The sequence below is a fragment of the Crinia signifera genome, chromosome 5, assembly GCF_055691185.1.
Source record: "Crinia signifera chromosome 5, ASM5569118v1, whole genome shotgun sequence".
Lineage (NCBI taxonomy): Eukaryota > Metazoa > Chordata > Amphibia > Anura > Myobatrachidae > Crinia > Crinia signifera.
Window position 1 is genome coordinate 19,483,048 of NC_139221.1, and position 21,945 is coordinate 19,504,992.

At 44.6% G+C, this 21,945-nt stretch overlaps 1 protein-coding gene across 1 annotated transcript in view; it reads right to left on the reverse strand.

The window, feature by feature from the left end:
- EXT1 (exostosin glycosyltransferase 1) overlaps positions 1-21,945 on the reverse strand; it is a 162,475-nt gene that overhangs the window by 22,317 nt on the left and 118,213 nt on the right. The window contains exons 2-5 of the mRNA XM_083186724.1: positions 16,295-16,388; positions 14,324-14,431; positions 9,783-9,902; positions 4,473-4,605 (exon numbers count right to left, since the gene is read on the reverse strand). Coding sequence (XP_083042850.1) covers positions 4,473-4,605; positions 9,783-9,902; positions 14,324-14,431; positions 16,295-16,388 — 455 coding nt within the window. The remainder of the gene's footprint in view (positions 1-4,472; positions 4,606-9,782; positions 9,903-14,323; positions 14,432-16,294; positions 16,389-21,945) is intronic.

The following is a 21,945-nucleotide window of genomic DNA, read 5'->3' on the forward strand; positions in this document are numbered from 1 at the left end:
GAGCTGTGAAAATGAAAAATTTTTTTTTTTTATTTTCACTGCCCAGTTGTACCACAATTGGTGAAACCCCTGGGGGTTTGAAATGTACACTATACCCCTAGATGAATTCCCTGAAGGGTGTAGTTTGCAAAATGGGGTCACTTGTGGGGGGGTTCCTAACTTTTAGCATCTTATGGTGCCTAGAAACCTACATGGTGCCTAAAAAATAATCTCATAAAAAGGAGGCTCCAAAATCAAGTAGGTGCTCCTTCTATTATGAAGCCTGTGGTTTGGTCACCGTGCACACTAGGGCCACATATAGGATATTTATGAAAACCAAAGAATTGGGGGAATCAATTTTTAGTCACATTTCTCTAGTAAAATCTACTGTATTCGTTAGAAAAATGTATTAAAATTGAAACTCTGCAAAAAAAATGAAATTTTGAAATTTCACCTACACTTTGTTTTAATTCCTGTGAAACACCTAAAGGGTTAACAAACTTCCAAAATGCTGTTTTGAATACTGTGAGGGGTGCAGTTTTTGAAATGGCATCATTTATGGGGGTGTCTCACATACAAGTCCCTCAAAGTCACATCAGAACTGAACTGGTCCCTAAAAAAATCAGTGTTTGAAATTTTCTTGAAAATTTGAGAATTTGCTATTCATATTGTAAGCCTCCTAGTGTCCAAAAAAATTAAAAGGAAGTTGAAATAATGATGGAAATATAAAGTAGACATATGGTCTATGTTAGTTATTAACTATTTTGAGTGGTATGATTATTTGTCTCACAAGCAGAAAATTTAACATTTTGCAAATCGCTAAATTTTCCATTTTTTCACGACATTTTGGTATTTTTCACAAAAAAACACAGACTGTATCGACCCAAATTTACCACTAATTTGAAGTACAATGTGTCACGAAAAAACAATCTCAAAATCACTGGGATAAGTAAAAGCAAAAAAAAGTTATCCCCACTTAAGTGAGAGATGTCAGATTTGAAAAAAATGGCTCTGTCAGGAACGCCAAAACTAGCTCTGTCAGGAAGGGGTTAAGTATAGTATGCGCCTGTTGCGCGGGTCCAAAAACGTAAAGTTTACAAACGGTTGGGGAACGATTAGCGTTCCGCAATCGGAGGTGTGGGGTGAATTTTTTGATTTTTCCTCCAGAATGCGCCTAATTCAATCTGGCCCCACCTTACAGGCCTTTCTGGTGGTTTTTTAAGTTTTTCAACTCCACTTGGACCCTAGCTTTATGTCATTTATAAGTTGTGAAATATTAGAGTATAAGTTGAATACTAACACCTAGGTTTTTTCCTTCCTTTGCAGCCCCATCCCCCCCCTTCGGTCCCTTGGGGATAGTTTGGATAGTAGGGCACTCCTACATATTCTGGGCAGAGAAGCACTTAGTAGCTAGGAGTTCGCCAGTGCTGGCCACTGCAAAAGCAGTAAGATGGATTGGGGTTAGGGGCCTTCTATGGAAGAACTTGACAGGCCTTCTACAGAGAGAAGCCAGCAAAGGGGACAGGCCAGATGTTTTGATAATACACCTGGGAGGGAATGACCTAGCAAAGACTACTGGCATAGCCTTGAGAATCATGATGGAGAAGGATTTAGCTGCTTTGTTGAAGAGTTGGCAGGGTCTACGGCTGGTATGGTCAGATATCATCCCCCGGTTCTCCTGGAGAGGAGCGCATAACGTAGAGGCAATAGAAAGGGCAAGGAGAAAGCTAAATCACGCCTTAAGCAGGTTTGTGGTGTGTAAAGGGGGATTGGCTGTCAGGCACCCCGAGATTACAAGAGAACACCCGGACCTATACAGGCCTGATGGGGTGCACTTGTCCGAGGAAGGAATGGCTATCTTTTTGAGGGGAATTCTTAAGAGATTGGGCTAACAGTTATTAGAGCGAATAGATTTGTTGGGGGATGGCGGGGCAATTGGCACTTGAGGATGAGTGGTTAGTGTGCCACTTGCTGTGGCGGGTCGGCACCCTCGACCAGGATTCTAGAAGGGCGTCAGGTGGTCCCTGCGCGGTATTACCCCTCGCCTTGCCAGGAGGGCGGACGAGCCTCGACTCAACGCGGTGGGCGATGAACATTTAGGCGAAGATGTTCACGTCAGGCCTTAGAGGCGTGGGGATGTCCGCGCAGGGCGGGCTGTGCCTTTGGTAAGGGGTGTTTAAGAGGTTGGGAGCGACCTGGTCGTTGCCCGGAGTAACACCCCTGAACGGTCTTCGGTCTCAGGTGCCTGGTCCTTGCCATCCCCTTTTAAAGGGGTTATACCAGTTTCTCTTGGTCTTTAATAAATAACTATGACCGTTTAAACTGAGCTATTGGTGTCGCGTCTTTATTTTAGATAAGTTGTGTCAGTGTGAAGTTATTTCTAGGCCAAGGTATGATAAGGTTAGAGTCACAAGCAACATAATTCTCTAGGCTACTTAGGTGGAACGAGGGCTGTATAAGCCCAAGTGAAATTAAGAGACTGTGAATTTGAGCTTGGTTAAATAAAGTTGTTGAAAAATGACCAGGCATAGAAGGAGGGGTTATTCAGGGCGGGAAGCCCCACCAATGGGGGTCCTGGGGGGTGGCACCCTGGAGCTAGGGTATATAGTCTAGGTAGTAAGCCAGAATACCCCTCCTTGAATTTTGATCCCCACCCTCCCTTCCCTTGCACATTAAGGCCTTGCCTTAAAAATTTCGATCTAATTGGCAATTTTAGAATTGGCGGGTCGGCACCCTCGACCAGGATTCTAGAAGGGCGTCAGGTGGTCCCTGCGCGGTATTACCCCTCGCCTTGCCAGGAGGGCGGACGAGCCTCGACTCAACGCGGTGGGCGATGAACATTTAGGCGAAGATGTTCACGTCAGGCCTTAGAGGCGTGGGGATGTCCGCGCAGGGCGGGCTGTGCCTTTGGTAAGGGGTGTTTAAGAGGTTGGGAGCGACCTGGTCGTTGCCCGGAGTAACACCCCTGAACGGTCTTCGGTCTCAGGTGCCTGGTCCTTGCCATCCCCTTTTAAAGGGGTTATACCAGTTTCTCTTGGTCTTTAATAAATAACTATGACCGTTTAAACTGAGCTATTGGTGTCGCGTCTTTATTTTAGATAAGTTGTGTCAGTGTGAAGTTATTTCTAGGCCAAGGTATGATAAGGTTAGAGTCACAAGCAACATAATTCTCTAGGCTACTTAAAGGTTTGAAACTTCTCTCCATAAAATATTAAAACTCAAGATGGAAGTATTAAAGCTAATCTAGAACATTCCCTCCTGAAAGGTTACCTATAAATCAGTGAGGGCAGCCATTTTATGCGTTGAATTATGTTCAACTGACCAAATCAACTAGTGACCTCGGTGAGGCACTGGCTCAGTGATGTCCTGCACTCACGTTAGTTCATAAGAGTCAGGATTATTACCTCAGCCGTCCTAGTTTCTAGCAAACAAATAAGTTGAATACTGGCCCAGGTCCCAAAATGGCTGCCGCTACTTTGAGTACTGTATAATATTCGGGAAGCGGATGAAAGGTCTACAGTGTTTAGGTAGACAGCAAATAGATAGACACAGACAAATGGTGGACATGTACTAGATCCACTGACAAAATAATTGACGTGACAATGATCAACACAAGTTTTTCACAAATGTATTTTCATTTTTGGAATTTTCACACTTTACCATCCACGTGGACTATGATTGGGAATGGTAAAGTGCGCCAAGTGGAACGAGGCACCAGGCCCCAAGCGAGGGTACAAGCTACAGTAATTGGGGGTCCATGTAGACACCAACAAAAACCTGTGAACAAACCATGTCGATATTTTACTTGTGGCTACCTTTTCACAGATTGCATGTCAACATGTTGCCTGTGTTGACCGATTGACTGTCTACCTATACACTTTTAATCCACACCTTATTTACAGTATGAATCGCCATTATTTTTACCTCAGCCAGCCTAGTTCCAAGAAAACGGCTAGGCTGTACACGGCCCAGTCCTCAAAATGGCTGCCGCTTCATTATGTACTGTATGCACTACCTCACCTACAATATAAACTAGACCACAGCGAGCTGAAACAAATGCGCTGATATTATAAGCATAGCATTGCACTTAAAGTGAACATATTTGTTTTAAATATCTAATTACGCTCTTCGTGCTTTACTTAAGGAGCATTTGATCGTTTTCACTTGCGTGATGTGACTAAACCAGCCACATCGCTATGGGCAGGACTGCAGAGGCACCCAGCATGCGGCCTCCCTTCAGGAGCTGAAGAACTACACATCCCAGCACACCCTGCCATAGTTTTGCTATTAGGGTATGTTAAAACTGTGGTAGAGCATGCTGGGACATGTAGTTTCGCAGCAGCTGGAGGTCCACATGTCGAATAACCCTGTTCTCTGGAGGACAGCTCGGACTGTGGTAACGATGAGATCCGCAGCCCGGCACAATTGGCAGCTGTGATAATGGCTATACTCCAACCACCATATCGTCAGGTCATAGAGAATAAAGCACTTACCTAGATTAGCGTAGTAGTAAGGGAAATCACCCAGATAGGAGGAGTACTGGGGCAGCACAAACAGCCCTCCAGGATGCTTGTTCCATATTAAACTGTTGCGTGATATGTGCTTGAAGATTCTGTCCTGAATTATCTGGAGACGAGAGGAGACGGAGAAAAAAAGGGTTGGATGAAGCACTTACAACCAGCTATTTTCACTTGAGCATCCTCTCAAATCAGCCGTTGGTAAAAAGCGCAATCAGGGACCTGAGGCGAGGGCAGGAAGCGGACCGGTTTTTGTGGCCATCAAGCGCGTCGAGGGGAAATGACTGAATTACTGGGGAGACAGAACCATCCTGTTGTGATGCTGGATGATGGGAAATGTGTGGAATCCTAAATGCATTCGCTGTATATTAGGGTTTATATTAACGTGCACTCAGGGAAGGAAGATATGTTTTTGAGCTAAAGCAATTGTATTCATTTACTGAGGCGGGTTGTACCACTCCGTGCCTCCGTAATGCCACTGGTTTCCCATGATCTGTTGAGCTGCGTTCTCAGTGCCTCAGTGAGGTCAACTCTGGGTGAGAAATTAACCCTTTCGCCATCTTTACACCCCGTCCGTAGGCTGGTTGGCATATTATTCTCTACAAAAGCAGAGACTGGAGATCTAGAAAGAGCCACTTCTGTAATAATGCTCTACGATAGGGACACGTCTGTTCTTTACAGAGGTGTAATGGTCAGCAATGTGGCCCCCACAGCACGGAAGTCATGCGTTCAATCCCTGGTCATTGTGGAGTATTTGTACATTCTCCGTGTTCTTGTGCGAGTTAGCTACGTAACGCCAAAAACATACTGTGGTAGAACCCACTGGTAAAGTGATATAAGCGGGAGATATGTTTTGTCGCAGGTTTCTGGCCTATGTATTATAATACCCAGAGAAAGATTTGTGGTTGCACTGCTGAGAGCTTTTGGGTTTTTAGTAAAAGTCGGAAAACGGGTACTGGGGGTATGGATGTCAGAAAGAAGGGAGGGCTCCATTCATGAGGCCTTCAGTCTGAGAGCAGGTTAATTAGTGCCTGCTCCTGTAAGAGGCGGATAGAAGCGGTGTCAGGGCTTGGGCTCAGAGTCTCACTACCTGGGGAAACCCTGATTTACTGACTGTAATACTGTGCATACAGATGGAGCGCCTGTCTGAAGAAGGAAAGGAGCGCCATCTGACTGGATTGTAAGCTTGCGAGCAGGGCCCTCCTACCTCTAGGTCGGTTTGTTTCTACCCAGTTTGTTTACTCACTGTTTCCAATTGTAAAGCGTAACGGAATTTGCTGCGCTATATAAGACACTGTAACGGAATCTGCTGCGCTATATAAGACACTGTAACGGAATATGCTGCGCTATATAAGACACTGTAACGGAATCTGCTGCGCTATATAAGACGCTGTAACGGAATCTGCTGCGCTATATAAGACACTGTAACGGAATCTGCTGTGCTATATAAGAAACTGTAACGGAATCTGCTGCGCTATATAAGATACTGTAACGGAATCTGCTGCGCTATATAAGACACTGTAACGGAATCTGCTGCGCTATATAAGACCCTGTAACGGAATCTGCTGCGCTATATAAGACACTGTAACGGAATCTGCTGCGCTATGTAACGGAATCTGCTGCGCTATATAAGACACTAACGGAATCTGCTGCGCTATATAAGACACTAAGGGAATCTGCTGTGCTATATAAGACACTGTAACGGAATCTGCTGCGCTATATAAGACGCTGTAACGGAATCTGCTGCGGTATATAAGACACTGTAACGGAATCTGCTGCGCTATATAAGACGCTGTAACGGAATCTGCTGCTCTATATAAGACACTGTAACGGAATCTGCTGCGCTATATAAGACACTGTAACGGAATCTGCTGCGCTATATAAGACACTAACGGAATCTGCTGCGCTATATAAGACACTAACGAAATCTGCTGCGCTATATAAGACACTAACGGAATCTGCTGAGCTATATAAGACACTGTAACGGAATCTGCTCCGCTATATAAGACACTGTAACGGAATCTGCTGCGCTATATAAGACACTGTAACGGAATCTGCTGCGCTATATAAGACACTAACGGAATCTGCTGCGCTATATAAGACACTAACGGAATCTGCTGCGCTATATAAGACACTAACGAAATCTGCTGCGCTATATAAGACACTAACGAAATCTGCTGCGCTATACAAGACATTGTAACGGAATCTGCTGCGCTATATAAGACATTGTAATGGAATCTGCTGCGCTATATAAGACACTAACGGAATCTGCTGCGCTATATAAGACACTAAGGGAATCTGCTGCGCTATATAAGACACTAACGGAATCTGCTGCGCTATATAAGACACTATAACGGAATCTGCTGCGCTATATAAGACACTGTAATGGAATCTGCTGCGCTATATAAGACACTGTAACGGAATCTGCTGTGCTATATAAGAAAGTATAGAGTATAGCAGACAGCAGCGCAGGCTGTCTGTGCCCCCCCCCCCCCCCCCCCAAACTGCGGACGCTGCGGTCCGCAGGTTGCACGTCCCCCATTGATGTAAATGGGAGCCTTGTCGGATGACCCCTCTACCCAGGTCCTAGCCGTGTTCTACCTAGGTAAGGACCTGGGTAGAAGGTCCGTGTAAAGGGACACGGCGTGTCCCATTTACACCGCCGCTGACCTGCCGAAGACCCGGGGTTTTGCGGCGGTGTAAAAGGAGTATAAGGGGGACCCTCACTCCTGTCGGCCAGTGTCATTTTGTTAGTCCAACTTATATGGGTCGTGCCCTAAACCAATCAGGAAAAGGTGCAGGAGACAGAGGTAAAAGCAGACGTTCAGAACCGGAGGAGCTGTATTGATATTGGAGCGATTCTGCTGTTCCTGGAATGGAATAATTATAAATGTACATTGCAGACTCTGTGCAGTCAATAGAGCGAATGGGTTTATCCATCTCGGAGATCAATGCCGCGGCTCTGAGCGCTAATGCAATGTATTTAAAGTAGCTGCTGAAATATCTCTATTATATGCAAAAAGGACGCGCTTCCTCTACACTGGCTGTAATGTTTTAAATCATTTACAGTACATTAATACGTCATTAAGTTGATAGAGAGCCTTACAGCGCAGTGTCTCTATGCAGAGCACATTAAAATATGCCACATGAACGGCGCAGCTTCGCAAACACATATTTATTGCCTTAAATAACAAGTCTCCGATGCAGCAGCCGCTGGTTTTTTATCCCCCAAAGCAGTAATTATAGCGGTAACATTTGAACCTACATGGCTGGGGCTTCCATAACGAGCAGAGCCATGTATAAATACTGCAGTAAAAACCAATTTGTACAGATAATTAGTCCGCCTGGTATCTGGGTGCAGAGTTCACGACTTGATGGTGAAATTAACATGGAATGCCAGATACGGTCAGCTGGCGGCTCCCGTATCGGCCCTGCTCACGGACCGGCACGTCAGGAGGGCAAAAGCTCAGACGGAGAAATTCAATTTTCATTGATTGGCTGGGTGAAAAGGTAAATGGTGCGAGTCTATGAGAATGGGGTGGGGTGGGGGGAGATAAGGAACGGAGAAAGCCATGCATCACGTACAGTATAACGGATCTCCAGAGCAGCACGACGACCTTTGTGCGTGGCTTTCTGGGTGACCTCGCCGTTCATCTCCGTGTAATGGCTTGTGAATTCATTATTATTACAGGATCAGGCAAAAGCATAGAGGGAGCGACGCAGATGCGGTTTGGAGAACAGCACTGATTATTGGTGCTTTGAGCAAATGGGGAAGGGCGCAGGATGACATCAGACGGTCATTGAGTGACAGTCTAATGTCGTTTGGGTGAGGGGGCCGCGTTGGCCTCTGTTTCTACTAACAGAGGAGCGCTGGGGCAACTGCCTGGGGCGTAAAAGAGGCCAGGCCTCCAGGAAGCAGCTGCGGCAACCTCTGCTGACAACTCCGGAAGTTCTGGACCCTGTACCAAAATTTTCCTCTTATTTGCAAACAAATTTGCCCTGTATAACATGGTGGGTGTCGGTGCGAAATAACTGCTCCTATCTAAAGTGGCCGGGAGCTATTCAATTTTTTTGGACACCCGTCCCCAACACTGCACTGACCACGGATGTCTGCTTGCACCCTCCAAGGATTTGAGCAGAAATCGTGTCATGTCCACTTACGGTCCGGACGTACCATAACTGCGCACTTGACACGGGAGAAGCCGCTTTTTGGCCACTGAGACTTTTTTTTAAATCCTACTTTTTTTGCAACAAACTTCATAGGCGGAAGTCAACTGAATCATTTATTAACGAGCTCAAGCCACCCGTGTTATTTACAAGGTATGCAGAAATTCACACAAAAACCTCGGACGGCGCTGCAGAAACGAGTCAAACTCCATTTCGGGAATCAAACCCAGGACCATGGGCGCGCTAGCCAGCCTGACTACTGCTCAACGCAACACGTGGCCTATGCAAAGATGGAGTGCTCTCTTTGTAACAGTGCTCTGCTCACATCTACGGGTGTGGTATGGTGGTCCGACAGGGGAGATCCTGACTGTCAGTATCCCAACCGCGGAATCCCAACTGCCCGTGCTCCGACCATACATTGGTATTTATATCTGTTTCCAGGGCAAATGGTTTCTACGTTCTTTCCAGACTATTGTGGAAGGGTCATTTATACGCATACAATAGAAAAGTACCAGATGTGTTGCACTCTCCTTTAAAATGATTTCAACGTTATGTACAGTACAGAGGGATTGCATTCAGCCAATTTCATGTCCGGCCAAGTGTATCGCATTTAGAACTTTAGAGAAGTACTGGAAAGCAATATTTATCAACGACATTTGAGCTCCGACCAATCAGCTTAAAATGGTCATTTTTCAAACCCACAAACGTTAGGAGCTGATTGGCCGGAGGACCATTTATCACATGCTACATGTTTTAACATTTAAGTGCCGAGTGAATTTGTCAAAACGGGTGTGAAAATTGCCAAGCAAACCTTTTTATTCATCATAATGTTTACCTTACTTTTTTTTTTTTTTACACTTTTTTAAATTTGAATTTATATAACAAATGTGAGCGACGCTGGCATTTTTAGTGGATATTTTTGCACATTTTTAGAGATGTTGGGACGCAAAGGGTTAAATATCTAAAACGCGTTGTATAAATGGGCCCCTAAACACTTACATTTTTGTTTGTTTTTTTGGTCTACGTGGGGGCCCTACTACCAGCGAATAGCCAACTGTTCTTTTGTACCTTGAGCAAATAGAAGATAAGCAAAAAATACCCCCCCAACCGGGCGCTCACCTCTAGTGTAGTCAATACAATCTTCTCAACGGAGGAGAAATAAGCTTCCCACAGGAACTGTGTCTGCTGTCTAAGTGCGAGGATCCTATCCTGATGGATAGACCGGATTGTAGAAGGGATCTGTAAGACAAGGACAAAACCATCAGCCGCGGCACAACACGCCGTAACCTGATCACAGCATTACACTACAGGGAGCGTGGCACCAGGCACCAAGAGCGGCCTTCCAGGAGAGCACGACTTCCCTGGCGTTCAGACATGATGCTAAAAGCAAGTGATCGAGGCGAAACAAGAAACGTGTATTAATAAGGGGACACTCACCTGTAAAAGCGAATGTAAAATAATCTTTAAACCAGTTAGCACATCTTAAGTTTAATTCTAATGTCATAGCCATGTTTATAATTCTGAATAATAGAGCAAAAAAATGTAATAAAAAATGGGTCCCTTGATGGAGGCTGCAAGCTCGAATGTATTAATCTAATCTAGAGTTCATTCTAGCACCATGCCACTTTCAGAACCAGTGCAGTTCCTCTTTGTGTCGCTCTCTGCTTTGGTGTGTGTAGCACACGTCTGGTCAGTATATCGGTGCTGAAATACAAACCACATTGTGCTAGAAGCACCACAGCGACGCCGCAGTCAGGGAAGATGAAGTGTACGGGTTTTGAAAGACGCAGAGTGCTAGAGTGAGCACTAGATTAATCAATAGAAGAATTATTATGGCATGTGCAGAATGACAGAGCAAGGTCACCTCCATCATGGAATCTCACCTACACCCTGATGCAGAGTCTATCTTCTTGCCACAATGAAAAAAATTCACCATGGTTGGATGAAATAAAGGTTACAGAGGCCGTGACAGGCCCGCGGATAACGTGGAAGACAGATATTTCTTACAAGACCCGGGATGGTTTAAAGCGGACCTGTCACATAGCGGAAGCAATCACGTTTTGTACTCCGCTAACATTCAGCCGGACAAGTCACTGGAAGCTAGTAAAATACTCCCTCTCTATCTCTCTCCAAAGAACCAATAAGCTCTTAACTGCCATGTTGCAGGCTGCGTTTGAAAAATGCCAGTTCGTACTGACCAATCAGCTTCTTTCTCCAAGCTTTGATAAATCTCCCCTTAAATGCCTTTATACTAGGGATGGTCATTGTTGTAATCGCCATTGATGGCAATTCTGCAACTGGCCATTGATAGTGCTAAACTATGCAATGGCTGACCATCAATATTTTTACATATCGATGGTCAGCCATTGTGTTTGATTGATTGGCCTATGGTCCAAGCAAAACACGGGGGCGGGGCTTCGCGGGTGTCAGGGTCGGAGCTATGCTCCGTGTCCCAGCACTTTATACTAGATGGGAAGCATACTGCCGGTTATGCATCCTGGTGATTCAGGGGTAGATGTATGAAGCAGTGATAAGGGAGGAGAAGTGAGCCAGGGAAGAAGTGGCCAATGGTAAACAACAGCACTGAAGCAACATCTATAATTTGCAGAATATAAAATTATACAGAGAAGCTGATTGGTTGCCATGGGCCACACCTCCTCTGGCTCCCTTCTCCTCCCTTCCCCTCACCGCTTCATAAATCTACCCCTCAGTATCTTACAATTTCATGTATATTACAAAACCTGCTGCACACGAGTTCTGTAAACGGCGAATATGCAAATAAAGCCGCCATCTGTACCTCCACCAGAGAATGAACATATACTACACGTGTATGACAAATATTAAGCAGATCGCATGAAACAGCTGCTAATTAACTAAACACTGGGCAGCCATCCTAATGCCGCATTCATTTAAAAGGCTACTTAAACCCAATTTAATGTTTAGTAACCGAATCCCACCCCAGGCCTAGTTTGTGCTAAACATTCTGCCAGACATACTGTAAAATAAACGGCCCAAAAAAAATGATCGCTGAACCGTTATTTGTTCCCGCGCGTTCCCCATAATATATTCCTAATAAATATGGGACACAGACGCAAGAGCAACCAATGCTGCCTATCATTTCTCTACGGCATGCTAGGAAATGACAGATAGAATCCGATTGGTTGAAATAGGCAGCATCCCTTTTTTTTATTTTTAGAAGTTTTCGAAAATTCGTCCCTGAGGCGCTTAGCAACCAAAGACTCCAGACTGACGCGCTACCGTGAACACCAGGCCAGTAAGCAGGTGTGGATCATATAAAGGCCGCGGGCTTTCATCAAGGCTACATTTAAAACCCATCCAATAAAAAAAAATCTATAAAGAATATACTGTAACTTGGGGGGGGGTTTACGGTGGTAAATTGCATACTCGGTCCTGAGGCAGTGGGAAAGGAAGAAAAAAAATATTCATATTACTAAAAATTCTGTAGAAATAATTAGAAATTGGTAATTGCCCGAAAAAGTAATTAGGCACAGCAATAATCATATAAGAAAATTATGCATAAAAAAATAATATATATAATAATAAACTGAAGTAGAGAGAAGTGATTAGGCGCTGGGTATTACACTGCAAAACTTCCTAGGCTTGTCTAAAATGGGAAAAGAAAATGTGTAACTAAAAAGAGAAAAAAAGAATCATTTCCCAGGGTAGATTTTCGGGCCGGCTGCCAGCTTCTTAAAAACAGCGTTAATTATGGAACAGTAGTTCTTCAGTATGGGAGCAGCAGCTGTAGCAAAATGGCACGGCACAATGCAGAACACGGGGGTCAGGAATCACGGAGCACCCTAAAAATCGGGAGGATTCCCTCTGGCGCAGTTAAGCCAGTCGTGTACTTATTAAACATTTATTCCGATCATTTTTAAAACCAATTTTTTTTAGTTGTCCAACCCATCCTGCCGCACTCCAGATAGGCCAGTCGCGGTTCTGGGAGAGATAGAATCAAGATTGTTAATTTATATTCCGAAGACGCACAAATGCGGATTGGGAGGGGGGGGGGGTATTAGTACCGCCTAAAGGACGACACCATTTTAGGGGAGGAGGCTAGGGTAAAACGTGTTCTATGTAGACAGAGGTGCTGCTCCAATCACAATCTCTTTAACCCTTTGAGTGCCAAGTGTGGGCATTCCATTTAAGATGAGATGTTGCTATGGCCAACCAAGGGTGCTAAATAAATAAGTAGATTCTGATTTGGTTGCCTATAGCAACATCCCATGTAAAATGGAACTCCCACCTTAGTAAATTTCCCCCAGAGACTCAGGGGGGTATTCAATCCCGATTCACAACTGTCGGTGCGTTCTGACAGCCGTCACCCTGGCCCGTTTTCGTTTTGCTCAACTGCTAATCGCCAGGTGGGATTCAATGACCCACTTGCCGTTCGGCGAAAATGGGGGGCGTGTCCGCGTAAACAGGCCGTGGATTGTCGAGATCCGGCCGTGAACGCGACAGTTCGCAGCCGTTCTCGGCAAAATGGAGCCGAGAGTTTTTTTGTTTTGTTTTTTTTTAAATCGGGCCAGTTTAGTCAATCTGCCTCTCCAATTCAGCTGATTACTGACCCCTCCCACTCATGTCAGTGACGTCACACCTGGACACTTCCACCTCGAAATGGAGTGGGAGGGATTGGCAAGGAGAACGGGAATAGGCAAGATAGTACAGATAGCATGCAGCAGTAGAGACAACATGACTACCTACTACGGGAAAGTTGTATCAACCTTTGGAGAGAGATAAAGTAGCCGCCAATCAGCTCCTAACTGCCAACTTACAGGCCGTGTTTGAAAAATGATATAAATGTTATACTGTCATCCAAGATGCCTTGCAATTGCACAGCATTCAAGTTGGCTGCAGAAAGAGAGGCTGCTTCTGGTGGGCTAAGATAGCTTGACTGGGTCCTGTATGGGGGGGGGGGGGTGCATGTCCCCATCACAGAAGAATAAGCACAGTACGCTGCTGTCTACAGCTACAGCGTTACTGGTTGCATTATTTTTTTATGCAAAACATAAGGATTTGATGTGGTCCAAAAATAATAAAAAAAAAAAAAAAAAAAAAAAAAACATGCTTTAGCATTTGTTTGCAAAATAACCCTGGCCAATCCCGATATTTATATCTGAACCACGAGAACTTCTGCCGTGTCCACCACTTCCTCTACTGAGATTGTCGGCAAGTGGATAAACTTCTACAAAAGAAAGAAACCCATTAACCCAGATGCGAAAGCAGCGCGAGGGGAGAGAGTGGAGGGAGCAGCTGCCAAAGGAATTAACACATCCACTTTCATTAACAGGGGAGGTGTTAATGTACCGGGCTCCGGTACGTTTTAATTTCCAAGGTCTGTCATGTTCCAGTGGAAGCCGAAGCCAGTGGGATTAGCACTAAAAGGTCACGGTTATCCAGCCTTCAGGTAGGATATTCTGCAGAAATGAAACACAAAAAGGAATTTAAAGAGATCCTCTCTTATTTCTGCCTTGTCCTAGATCAGAATCCTGTATACAGCATTCCTACCTCGCTCGTTCATAGACACACGATTGTAATGGCGTTAGAACTCTCAGGTGATGACATCACTGACGCTGGTAGGCGGAGTCACCCAGACAGTGGTCAGTAACGGTTACTTCGTAACAGCAGTTTCTGATTACCTGTAGTAGTAACCTCTCGTCTCCGATGACGGCAGCCTGATTCCAATCAATCACTTCGGAGAATGGCAGCTCCCATCCGTTACTGAGCATTACTGGAACACACGCAGCCTGGGAAGGAAGTTATTAAAGAGCATTATACAATGCGGCACGCCTGCATTCGCGTCATTAATAACAAGTGAAAAGGCCAAAACAAATGACATTAGTATTTGGACAATGATTAGCGAAACCCAGACGCTGCAACAAGTGTAACGCATACAAGGAGAGTTTATGCTGCGGCAGGCATGGAACGGCCAGAGGCGTCTTACTTAATAAACCCACGCACATATTCCACATACACGGCTCACTCTGTTCTCAGCTGACATATTGAAATATTACTTCTCCTGAAATATACGTTTCACAGCTAGAAAACAGTCGGGGTGCGACATCTAATGCATAGTAACACGGATGGTTCGGGAGGACTTGGCCCATGTAGACAATATACTGTGCAACGTTCTCACTGGGTAATTTATGCAATTCGGAAAAGAGGTTCAGATTTAGAAGCCTTGTTCATATTAGCCCCACTGAAAGGCAGAGAGACTCATGGGTAATGTATTTACATGGCCGTCCATTGCCTAGGTCAGTGGTAGCCAACCCTAGCCCTCGAGAGCTACCAACAGTTCACATTTTCCAGACAACCTAGCTGCTGCACAGCTGCACTCATTAATCACTGACACATTTTAAAAGATCCACAGATGGAGCTAATTAGCTCACTTGTGGTTCTGTGAGGAGACCTGCAAAACATGCACTGTTGGTAGCTCTCGAGGACTAGGGTTGGCTACCCCAGGCCTAGGTGCTAGGATTAGGTCTTCCAGAGAATATCAGCTCTCACAAGCAGGGCCCTCTTCCCTCACGTGCTTTTCTTAAACCATCTACGTTGGCACCAAATCCTGTGGTTTTTGGCATGCGGATACTTATTTCAATGTCCCCTGCTGATGCAGCTATGGTTATGTGCCCTGTACTTGTCCTCTATTGTATTCAGCTGTAAGTCACTGTCTCCTGGGTTATATACTCTGTAATAGGGCTCTGCAGATCCCTTGTCCTCTGCCCCCTGATTCTTCTGTCAGTGCCGCCTGCTGATGCAGCTATGGTTATGTGCCTTGTACTTGTCCTTTATTGTATTCACCTGTAAGTCATTGTTTCTGGTTTTGCTTATTCGATTAAGTACTCCGTAACTGGGCGCTGCAGATCCCTTGTGGCACCATATAAATAAAGGAGAATAATACCAATGACATAAATAGATGCCTGTCTCGACCTTGTTTGGTCTCAGTGGAGGATGGGTTTATTCTGGTCATGTAAAGCTTAGTCAGAAACAGCTGTTACCATATAAGTAGCATAACAGGATCTGCTAGGGCAGTAGTGGTGTAGACTATACAAAATTACAAATTCTTATGATCTATTTTGTGTCCATTCTAGAACCCCACATTTTTTAACACCCATGCAGTTCCTCTTCCCTGCCTGGGGTGTCACTCTCTGCTGTGGTGCTTCTAGCACAGGCCTGGTCTGTATATCAGTGCTGAAATACAGACCAGACTGTGCTAAAAGCAAGACGGCAGAGTGCGACACCCCAGGTAGGAAGGATAAACTGTTTTTAAAGAAGCAGGTGCTACGTTATATTAGCTGCAACATTCTACCAGAACCTCTTGGGCTAATACGGTCAGGGTAACGATCGTTGTATCTGCACACTTCCAACAGAAGTGTGAGGAAAACCAGCAAAATTTTTCTACCGTCATAACCCGTGCCCAAATTATGTCTCACAGATCTGGCCCCTATGGCTTGGCAGGCTAAGCGTTCTGCAGTACAGGACAAAAGTAAACAATACCCCACAGTAAAAGGAGGGTACGTTATTTCTAAAACCCGCACAGGAAAGCAAGCTGGTATAGTCCGCTGAGCGCGCTCAGCAAACGATTATTGTATAAGTATTTTAGAAGTTACCTGCAGAGCCTCCAGAAACCTGAAGGACCCAAGTCTGCGGCCACGGGGGACGAGACAGAAAGTGGCGTTGTGCAGCATTTCACGATAGTCATACCTGGAAAACAAGAGAACCAGCCATTAGATAAGGCCGAATGCTAGTTGCACATGTAAATGGCGCACTCTCCTAGGACACCTTTTTCTCTACACAGAGACCTATACTGTAAATAAAGTTACCCTCACTGGGGAGGCAGCCATGTTGTGGGCGTGGTCAATATTACTGTTTCAGTAAATATGAATATTTGTAGGCTATAACCTATTAATATACATGGAGAAAGTCAGAGTGCTGGATAATTACTGATAAGATTACGATCTACCAAATGACTAGAAAACAGAAGTAATTCCTAGTGAATTGGATGGGTCGCACTCTTATGGTTCTGCCCACAAAATGGCCGCTCCATCCATCTATGAGTAAAATGCTGCAACGGGGAGACAACATAAATAACGGTATAAAAATCAGGCAATTACTGTAAAGTACAAAAAAATAAAATAAAATTGACCATAGTTGACCCAGAGTCCGCAGGGAAGTGCAACCTCCAATCTGGTCATAATTACTGTGTAAGAGACAAATGTTGTGAGACACCTGGATACCTGCTATTACCCGCTGTTTGATACCACGGCTGTTAACCCTTGCACTACCAACACCGCGGTCCTGCATTAACCCTGTACCTGCTGCCAACCAATACCCCCAGCATCCTGGTTAAGTTATGTGTGGCGTTTGTTGCTGGTTTACAAAACCAGAGCTCAGATAGCTGTGAACCCTCTAATCCCGTACTATATTAAGAACCACTTGTCACAAAGCATCAAAACCGCTCCTACCCTCTTGTCAGATATTAGCGAATACTGCCTATTGCACACGAGCGAAGCCCCCAAGGGCCACCGGCGCTGTCACTCGGCTGAGCGTCTGACGGAGAGAGGAACCCAGCAAACATCTGCTTCTCTCTCCTAAGCCACCTTACCACACGGAGACAGGTGCAATCTGACAATACAAGGCAAAAGCCAGAAAGGCGGAATTCTAATAGACCAATTTAATCGCAGCCAGCGGGCATCACATTTCTCGGTTTCGTTAGCCCCCAGTCGTTGTCAGACCAGGCACAACCTATTTCCATACCCATAGGTGTCAGGCAATCTCCAGGCCATGACTGGGAAAGACAACTTGCAGGAAGGTTCATTGACACCGCATACGGGAAAAAGATCATGATGCAGGAATTAAATGATGCTCGCAGCCGTCCGCTACCAACTCCGCGAAGATGCAAACAGACGTTATTGGAACAGGAGTCTGTGTCCTACCGCATTAGGCTTGACACGTAAAAGTGCCTCATTCACTAATACATCTCAAAACCAGCAGAGCTAGAAGCGGCCTGAAAATCTTTAACAACTCTGCAGAGAACCCCCTGGCATGGAAATAAACATGGCGTCCCCCGACATCATCATACACATTTACAAGTTATAGAATGCGCTTTTACTTATTTTGGGGGTGGTAGTTCTAAACTTTTTTAATACTTAGAAAACAACAGTAAGTGGCAAGAGTACCTTTCAATTTCCTGGGGCCTTCCAATCAAAGCTACCGCCCCCTACGGCCTACACAAGAGGTTGCGGAGGCACTAAGATTTAACCCTGTACGTACAGGCGAAGTCATGTTTCTCCGTTTCCTCTTACAGAACGTCAAGGCTCTCAGAGAGCTCCTGCAATCCCTGTATTCAAGTGGTCGACCCTGTCAATCAATGTTAAGGATTAAGCAGCTGTGTAAGACTCTAGGCTCGCCATTATCCTGGGCAGCGCAGGCTCTCCTCAGAGACCGCGCGGTGACTAATCAGCCATTTTATGCATTCCTCCTAGCAGCCTGCACCTAAGTGATGGGAAGCTAACCAATACACCACGGGAGCCATTACTTGTACTAGACCAGGCTTAATCCACAATTCATCTTCCTTATCCCCCCAGCCTTAGTCATCCGTCATGGCAACCCCCTCTTGGAGTCGCAGAAGGGATTTAACGTGTCGGATACAAAAACAGATAACGTTCATCAGGAACAACGGAGAAAGAACAATGCTGTACAGTTGCAGTCTGTCTATCGGAGGAAGAACGTAGCTCATTCACGCCACCCATGTTGGTCACATGAGGAGCTTCATGTTGACCCAGTTATGCTGCAAAGCACTATGGGTTACAGTGTGAGGCAATTGGGGACAGCGCTTGATCTGGCCTAGCGATGAACACCAACGAATGAAGTCGGGAAGCCCCAATTTCGGCCAATTAAGGAATGTGTAGAATTTTTTTCTTGTTAAACCAGTAACTATCAACTTGTGTTCTACTACCCTAAGAGGTCCATGGAATCGGTCGTCCTCATCTATGCAATAAATACCCTAACTCCTTAGATTGTGTGTTCTTTGGGGCCAGTCCTTGTTCTGTGCATGTTATTAAAAATTGTACTTTAATATTTGCATTTATCCTCTAGAGGTGGAATGGAACACGACACTCAAAGCAAACGTTGGAAATCATTAACAATCCAACACCATCCAAATACTGTAGCGAAGAAAAAATACACCCGTCGTGACCGACTGTCAAGCAAGGAACGGTCCAATGGAGCTAGAAACCGATCTCCCACTCCCGCAAATTAGGTGACCCTTTTAGAACTTGCTCCAAACACCACCAGCTATCTCTTCTAACTAAAGATCTCACCCTACGGCCAAGTCTAGAAGACATCAATGTCATCTACACATTCATTGAGAGACAATGGAACAACCTATTGTCCTGGAAGAGAAAAATATATCTACAAATTAAATCCACATCATTTCCATCATTCCCGTCTCAGCAACTGTGACTTACCAGCGAGTGAAAAAAATTCTGCAAGAGAACGGTGATGTATAAAAATAGAACGAATACATATGCCGTTAAAACGACCTTGCTAGACTTAATGAGCGGCAATCAGACAAGAACAAGGACGTGAGAAAGAAGATCTCGGATTGGAACAGTGACCACGGCTTCCGACCTAGCAGCAGGAGTCCGCGGGGCGCAGAATTTAAGACACTTGTGGATGCATTTGGGCTACGGGGAGTGCTAGAGTGTATCTCAGACATATTTAATGCAGCATCTGAAATGACTCTACGCGCCCAGGTGCGGGTATAATCATGGGCCTTCCGACTATTATTTTGTGAACAAATCCTGACGCATAAATTTTAAGCGTGTGCGTGCTATGCGAGGTCTCATTAGTAATAATAAATGCTCTACCTTGCCCAGAACCGACACAGTCTTCCAGATTATTTACTGCGGAAATAAACACAGACCAATGGCAGTATTTCCTTAGCACAATTTCAGTGGGGACTCGCTGAAATGATCTCATTCGGCAGTTTCCTAGACTGCCTTACAGGTGCAGATTGGAGGAATGAAAATGAATGCTGTTGCAACGTTAGTTTGTGGTTACATATACTGCAGAACGTGTCAAATGAAGGCCCCAACTATTTCTGGTGATCGTCAACGCAGATGTTTAAGAATAAACCTATCACACGTATCATTGACACTTTCGATGACCTATCTCCTCTTCTCAGAAGACGTCCTTGATGCGGATTTTAGTCATTCGCAAAATAAAAAGTTCATCCAACGTCTAAACACTCTGGGGCCGATTCAGTAGTTTGGGAAGAATTTCATTCCCGGGTTAAGGGCCTGGGAGCTATTCAATGAATACCAGTAATCCGCCTGAAGTTGCACTTATCGCGGATTTCTACACACAACCTCCCGAGGCGCGAGCAGAAATTCGGGTTAAGTAGCGCCTCAGTACTGGTCATGAGGCCTAGGTGGGCTGTAACCGCATCATACTTCGAACATCTCATGGGAAAAGCTGCAAAATGGGGCCAATCCCGTCCATTTTATTATGTAGGTTTCACATTGATCGATGTGCAAAGCGTAACTGAGGAATTACAAAAAAAAAAAAAACCTAAATAAAACAAAAAAGGAATAAAGAATAATTAAAATTGCTTTGCAACTTTGTCGCAGTTTCCTAGTGACAGAAGAGAGCCGCACGCAATATTGCCTTCTCCTACAAGATGGCTGCCTATGTTGTGTAGCTGTTAACCGGTGTCTATTAATCCAATTAAGGAGGAAAAAATAAAAAAATAAAGAGTAAGATTCCCCTGAAGAAAAAAATCCAGAAAAGTGAAACCTAGCGGCAACCTGGCTCCAGCTGCACAATAACATTCTCGTTGAGCAATTTGAAGAAAACATGAAGAAAAGTTTTGCAAGTGACAAAATATCATTTTGGATACATTTTTTTTTTCTCCCCGCCGAAAGGTCTAATTGATTTCACAGGTGTTTAATTATCATTTTCCTGGAGATAATACCTCCTGGCCCCATAAAAAAAAATGGATGTAATTTTCCGGCAAAGACTGAGCTAAAGCTAGATAATTATTCCATAAATCAAACATACGGCCTGCTTTCTGAGGAAATTTTAATGCGTCCCTATAATGGTATTTGCCGACCTTGAAATAAGGCAAAATAAAGGAAGGTTGCTTAAGTGGAGCTGGCGGAAGATACCATCGTGCCTACTTACCTTAACACGGAGTGCAGGCTCAAATACAGCAAGCATATTATATACTGGTAAGCCCGCTCGAAGCAAATGCTTCGAAAGCTAGTCGCTACCTTGTGAAAGAGATGTAGTTTCACTCGCTGCCAACAGCTGGCAGTGTTTCGGAGACACACAAATGGACACTAGACGGTGGTAGGGTACACACCTAGAATAATGTCTGAACCCTTTGAGTGCCAAGTGAATTTGTCAAAAGAGGTGTGGAAATTGCCAAGAAAACATTTAATTAATCATAAGGACCTGTAATGTTTTCCTTATATAGGAAATATAATCTTTTTTTTTACACATTTTTTTGATTTTATATAACAAATTTTTGGAAGATATTTTGCACATCTCTTAGAGATGTTGGCACTCAAAGTGATAATTAGAGCGTTTTATTGGGGCACACAAGCATCTTCGTGTTCTAAGACGTCTCTGACTACCGCAAAAACGCCAACGGCCATTTTTTGGCAGTCCAGAGTGAGGCCAGTGTCTCAGCAGCCAGTGGGGAATTCACCACATGCCAGGAGGTATTGCTGCAGCAGCATGACCCCCACACATACCCACATGCCACTGCATGAACCAGAGAACCTGGATGGGAGAATCCAGTCACAGATCTACATAATGAAGAGGTCACCGATTAAAGGACACTAACAGCTATTCCTAGCGGATGCAAAGTATTGGAATAAAAAAAAAAAAAAAGGGAAAGTAGGAAGGGAAAAAAAAGAGCTTGTTCTTCAATAATTGTTCCGTCTCCATGCTTAAAATGCAAATTGAAGTTCGGGAAACTTAAGGGAGGAAGAGAAAAAAAAAATCACTTGGCAATTTGATGAAATGTATTCAGCCTTTGAATATTAAAAGGAATTAGTATTATCTCCAGAAATACATCACAGGAGCATTTAAATACTTCCAGAAAAAGTGCAGATATGGACTAGGCTTAATGTCTATTAGAGGTGGGCGTGTTGCCACAGACAGTATCTGCAGTTATGCTTTAACCTTGCGAGAGTCTGGTGGCAATTCATCAACCGTTCTTAAAATGACTATTACTAAGAATAGAAATGGG